Source organism: Ochotona princeps, chromosome 10 (genome assembly GCF_030435755.1).
Source record: "Ochotona princeps isolate mOchPri1 chromosome 10, mOchPri1.hap1, whole genome shotgun sequence".
In the NCBI taxonomy this organism is placed as follows: domain Eukaryota; kingdom Metazoa; phylum Chordata; class Mammalia; order Lagomorpha; family Ochotonidae; genus Ochotona; species Ochotona princeps.
In genome coordinates, this window is record NC_080841.1 from 41,712,987 (window position 1) to 41,719,389 (window position 6,403).

Sequence of the window (6,403 nt, forward strand, 5' to 3'; positions counted from 1 at the left end):
GCAAAAGATGGCCCAATCCTTGGACCCCTACATCCACGTGGAAGACTTGGATGAAGTTCTTGGCTCCTGACTTCAGTCTGGCCTAGTCCCAGCCTAAACTGTCATTTGGAGAGGGAACCAGCAGACTGAAGATCAATCTCTTTTTCTCCCTCTCTCTGTAACTCTGCCTTTCATATTTAAATAAATAAATCTTTAAAAAAAATAAATACTCTAAAATGATAGCTCATCCATCATAATTTATTATAGCCAACCACCAGGTTAAAGTCCCATCCTAAATTTGCAAGTTACCAACACTTGAAATATCCATCCATTAAATTTTGTCATTAACTATACAATTTGAGAGACTTACTATTTGGATTTTATGTCTTTCAATCCTTCAGGAGTTTCCTCTTCCAATCTTTTGTCTTTATCTTTTTTCCTCTTTCTTTTTCTTTTGCCATTTTTTCACTGTTTTATTATTGACCATTTCCTTTGCCATGCAAGACATCTAAGTCATTCTCGTGCTATGGATACACACCAAAGCATCGTAAGCAGCAGCAGCTCTCTCACAGCTCCAGGGCTCCCTGTAAGTTCTGGCCTTTTTTCAGTTCTTTCTCAAGTTCACTGCAGAGGTCTTTGGGACTATCTTCACTGTCTCATTGCCCTTTCTATTGTGTGTGTAATGCATCTGACTTCTGGCTATCCTTCTTTTATTTCTGAGATGTTTCCCAGCAGGCCAGTGATGATTTCTTAGCTGGAAAATATGAGGATACTTTTTACTTGAGCTTTACTCTTGTGAGACAGGTGACTACATCCTGCAGCAATCAGATGTATCTTTTCTGCTAGAGTATTGAAAGTGCAAGGGCATCTAAGAAAGTCCTTGCGGCTTGCCTAGTGAAGTATATCTTCATGAGTAAGCATTTGGTGCCTGCATCCCTTATTTGAGTACCAGAGTTCAAGACCAAGCTCTGCTCTTGATTTGAGCTTCTTGCTAATTTCTACAAACTTGGAGGCAGAAGATGATGGCTTACGTACTTGGATTTGTACCACTGACATAGGAACTTTGGACCGAGAACTTGGCTCCCAATGTCAGCCTGGTCCATCCCTGACTGTGAGCATTTTGGGAAGTGGACTAATTCATGAGAAATCTCCTTCTGCTTTTCAAATAAATATAATAGACATATTTTTAAAGTTTGAAGTATTTATTCTAGGATTTTCTTCTAATATCCTGCCATCCCCATGTTGTTTGTGGCTTCTCTTTTACCTCTTCTTTATGGTCAATTTCTCCCTAGAATTCCATACTTAACTTTTGCTTTTATTATATTTTTTTCCCCACCAACGGAACCTGTTTGGGGAGGTGGAGAAGGGTAAAGGCACGTAACCTGTGCAATTGCAAAGGACCTTTGACTAGAAGGGGGCTTAGATCAATGGTTTTCTGATGTCAATTTGAAATTCCAGATTTTTCAACACAGGATCCCATAAATAATTTTGTCTGTCCTTTTCCAGGTGGTTTAATCTACAAGCAAGAACTCTACCATCATTCATGACCAATTAATTAATACCTTAGGTGTTGTCCTGCCTAGTATAGAAATACTACCTTCTTTCTCTGAAAAACATATCTGAAAAATTCTAACTTCTTTAAACTTTTTATCAATCACATATCCATCTTTCATTCTGGGCTTATAGTTCTCTGCTCCACATGCTTTTTATATTTCTGTAAGTGAAACTGTAAATTTCCCCAGGAATCTGTCCTGAGTCTGCTTTGGCCAGTGAACAAGAGCTCAATTTTACCTCCCAAAGTGCTACAGCACTGGGCTAGGCTCAGGTGACACGGGCTTGGAAAATGTTCAAAACAGGTCTAACTAATCTGTCCCACCAGGGCCCTGGAAAAAGTCTTAAAACTATTTCTGGGAAACGCTTGTTGAGCAAGATGGTTTTTTTCTTGTGAATCCATCAGTGTGGATTAGCTGCAAAATATGCCAGCAGGCAACTGAACCAGTAACAACTGGAGGAAGTTATTTGATGAAAATGAACAGAGTTCTCAAAACATCACCTGAGAAATGATCTTTCCCAAGAATTATTAGTTATCAGATTCTGTCCTTTGGAGTCACTACCATTTATACTGAACATATAGAAGGATATCTCTCCATTTTCCATGGCACAGGTGCAGATCCAGCCCATCTGTATGAGTTAGTGTCGTTGAAATCATGCCATTGATGATTAGAAGACTTTTTCTTTTGCCAGAACCTGACTTTTGAAATGCTATTAGAATTCAGGATCTTGACTAGCTTTGAAAAATTACAGAATTTTCTTGGCATCAGTGCCGAAGTGTGATGCAAAATCATTAAAAATGGCATTACCTTGTATTGTTTTTTTCATGTTTCTCTGAAAGTTGACAGAAAATAGAGTGATGACTAATGGTAGAGTTATTTTTAAAATCTTGTTGTTTTCCAAATAAATATTGGTTTGAAAATTCAAGCCTATAATGTCTTTGAGAAGCAAGTTAGAATAATAATTTGAAGAAATATGAGACAAAAGTAATGGGTCTATAGTATTGGTACAATTTTATACTAGTGAATCCTAATAACTGTTCTATTTATTCTTGGTGAGTTACCTCGAAATGAGCTCTTCAACCACAAATTCATGTTCATTTTGTAAGCAATCTGAAATGCCAATGTCCCTAAAGGAAGACATAGGGGAAACATTCCTAAGCCTTTTAAAGTGTATCTTTCAGATGTGGCTCTTGCCTGTGTTTCAGACTATGTCTGCTGTCACTTCCTCATTTCAGTCCTCACTCCAAAAGCTGGTACTCAGCTCCTTACTGTTGTTTTTTTCTGGCCTCTGTTAAGTTTTGGCGGGGAGCTTAAGGGAGACTAAAAGAAATTTCAGAACTTTTATTTTCCTTTAGATTCAAATGATAACAATAGAGTGGACAAAAGACAGCCAAAAGATAGAAAACTGGCTGTTCATATTCATTGTCTTCTATGGGCCACTGGCACTAGGTAGTCCAGAACACACCCTATCGGGTCGTCCTGATGCCCACAAGATGAACGTAGTCGTTTCCTTTCGGCCGGAGCCGCCATCTTCCAGTAATTGGCCAAGATGACGAACACAAAGGGAAAGATGAGAGGCACCCGCTACATGTTCTCCACGCCCTTTAGGAAGCATGAAGTTGTTCCTTTGGGCACATACGTGCGCATTTACAAGAAAGGTGACATTGTAGACATCAAGGGAATGGGTACTGTTCAAAAAGGAATGCCCCATAAATGCTACCATGGCAAAACTGGAAGAGTCTACAGTGTTACCCAGCATGCTGTTGGCATAGTTGTAAACAAGCAAGTCAAGGGCAAGATTCTTGCCAAGAGGATCAATGTGCGCACTGAGCACATGAAACACTCCAAGAGCCGGGATAGCTTCTTGAAGCGGGTGAAGGAAAATGATCAGAAGAAGAAAGAAGCCAAAGAGAAAGGTACCTGGGTGCAGCTGAAGCGCCAGCCCTCTCCACCCAGAGAAGCTCACTTCTTGAGAACCAATGGGAAAGAACCTGAGCTGCTGGAATCCATTCCCTATGAATTCATGGCATAACAAATGAAAGCAAAATAAAAGACCTCTAGACGCTTGTAAAAAAAAAAAAAAAGATGAATGTAGTCTTCCAGAGTGTGCCAGTCCTTTCCCAACCTGCATTATCCACACATCAAACTAAAAAGGGCATCTCCAGGCTACCTAAATCCCACACCACATGTTGTAGGAAAGGAACCATGGTCTCACCATGCCCTAATTATATTCAAAATCAAGAGGCTATGCCAAATTCTTCCAGAGAGTTCTGTTTGGATCAGGTTCTGAAGAAAGTTATTCGCCCCCCTCCACTCCCGCCCATGGAGGCTCTTAGCTAATGAAATATTTTATGAAAAAAGTATGACATTATCCAAAGTATTATTTTATAGACAGAAATTACAAATAAATAGAGGAGGTGGCGGCCAGGATTGGTTTTTAAAATCAGCTGCCTCACAATTTGGATGCCCAGTTTAGTACAACTCCCTTCTACTGTGCTTTTATTACAAGCCTTGTCTGCACTTGAACATTCTTAGAATGAGCCTTGAGTTTTTACACTGACAGGTGTGATATTTTAAAGTGGTTTTTCTCCACCTGGCTAAATTCCAAACTCCCTTACAGACTCAGCTCCCCTGGGGAAACTTATTTGATTCCCTAGGCTGAGGTAGACACCTCTCTTTTTTCTGCCATACCCAGTTAGTGGCCTTCCCTATTAGCTCTTTTGAGACAGGTCGTTCTGCCCATATTTTATGCTTCTGGCAAATAGGGAAACCTATAAAGATGAATTAAAGGAAAGAGAGAGAGAGAGGTGAGATAGAGAGGGAGACAAAAGAAGAAGATGGAAGAGCAGAAGGAGGAGGGGAGTAGGAGGAAGGGGAGGGAGAGAAGGAGGAGGAGGACAGGAAGAGACAAAAGTAGGAAAGAAGAAAGGAAAAGGAAGAAAGAAGAAAGGGAAAATGTAAAGGAAGAAGGAAGGAAAATATAAAACAAGAGATGAACAAAGAAGGCAGAGCTGCCTGAACACTTAGATTTGTGGTCTCTAAATAGGCTTAATTTTGCTATCCAGTTCTAAAGAAGGTAGTAATTTCACCCAATGTTTGTAACACTTTAACTCCACCAGGTGATTATCCAGTGGGAACTGCCAATGGATGTATCCATTTGGCAAATCAATTTTCTTTACCCATGGATCACAGAAGTAGCAGCAACAGTCCCTGATTTAACCCATAATGCTTGTTCTATAAAAACATAACCCTTCATTAAGGCCACAACATAATTTAAGCTAAATGCTAATTGCTGCCTTTGTTTAGTTAGTGATCTTTATAGAACTATGCAATTTAGAATTAGATGTGAGCAAGGTAAGAATTGCTTTGAATTTCTAGGCAGTGAAAGGGCAGAATATTTTGACTTCAAATAAATTGCTGCTGACTTTGACTTCTCCAGGGAGGCTCAGCTCTGGTCACATAACTGAACACCTCTGCTTTGAAGCGTATTCACCATAATTTATCCATTCTGACCAGGACATCAGAAGTGAAGGAATCAAGACCCTGAACCAATGACCTGATATCCAGGGCACATAAGCAGAGCAGAAGTGATATGTGCTATTTTTACCCAAACTCTGGCCCATTGACCCTGTCCATTTGGATTTGACCTCATTTCTCTGAAGATGCTCCACTTCCAAATTTCTTCTGGAATCTGGCTTTAGTTTGGTAGAGATTCTGATAGTTAGCAGCCTAATTCTTGCCATTCTCTTCTCTTGGTGGTTAACTTCCATTCCCTCAACTCACAACCTCCGGCTGAGGTTGTGTTTTCCACAGATGACTCAAATTCCCTAGACTGTTACCTGCCTGAGAGGGAAAGATATCCTCCAAACTCTTGTTGCTCTGATCCACCCTCTAACTCAGACTGCCTTCAGTGAAGGTGCTAACTAAAAGCAAGGTCAAATCCCCCCTGCTCCTTGATTGTTTATGCATTAAACCGGCTGTCTATTAAGAAGTTAGTGCCATGGCTGAGTTGGCTCTTCAGTCATGGTTATACCCTAGTCCTATTTTTTCAATACCCCTACCTACTCAAACCTTTGAGCTTTCATCCTGAATTCCAGTCAAGCTTCCCCAAGCCATGAAAATATCTTGCAAAATGACCTAACAAGTTATTATGCAGGTGGCTTATCAACGTTTATAAAATGGTGTGGTGATTTTTGACAACAATTTAGATTTACTAAGATGATGTCATGCCCACTTAAACTTCTCTTGATGTTTCTATGGATAAAATGAAGAAATGCGGGTCAGATGAGTTCTCTAAGGTGGAGTCAAAGCTGTTTGCATAATTGCAGTCATTTCCAGAAAACATCATTTGATGGCTCAAGGTCAAGGTGGAAGAAGTGCTTAATTAAAATCATGATGCTTCACCCCAGCCTGGTAACAACTGTATCAATAAGCTTACTATTCTCTGGTATTGGTAAGATATTCATACTACAAAATACTAGCATGTGAAGAACACAAGAGGATATATTATCTTTCCCTAGTGATGCTGCCCACTTATTTAGAAATAAGATCTAAAAAACCAAGGCATTTGGAAGTTCTCTGATTAATTTTTTAAAAATGACATAAAATTGAATAAAGTCTGTAGGTAGAAGTCTCTAAAGAACTACAGATAATAACTACAGTTATTATCTGTATTATTAACTGATAATTTATTAAGACTTTAGGATATTTATAATTTCTTCTAATTATTAAAAAAATATGCTCTCATGGGGCAGGAATTTGGCCTATCTATAGTTAAGCTATCACTTGAGACACTTACATCCCATACTGAAGTGCCTAGATGAAAGTACCGGTTTTGCTTCTGATACCTGCTTCCTGCTAATGCACATGGT

At 39.4% G+C, this 6,403-nt stretch overlaps 1 protein-coding gene across 1 annotated transcript; it reads left to right on the forward strand.

Annotated features, from left to right (window-relative positions):
- Positions 1-3,058: 3,058 nt before the first annotated feature.
- LOC101534436 (large ribosomal subunit protein eL21-like) lies at positions 3,059-3,600 on the forward strand. Its single transcript, XM_036495220.2, has one exon. It carries the CDS (start codon positions 3,082-3,084, stop codon positions 3,562-3,564), a length of 483 nt encoding a protein of 160 aa, XP_036351113.2. The 5' UTR covers positions 3,059-3,081; the 3' UTR covers positions 3,565-3,600.
- The last annotated feature ends 2,803 nt before the right edge of the window (positions 3,601-6,403 follow it).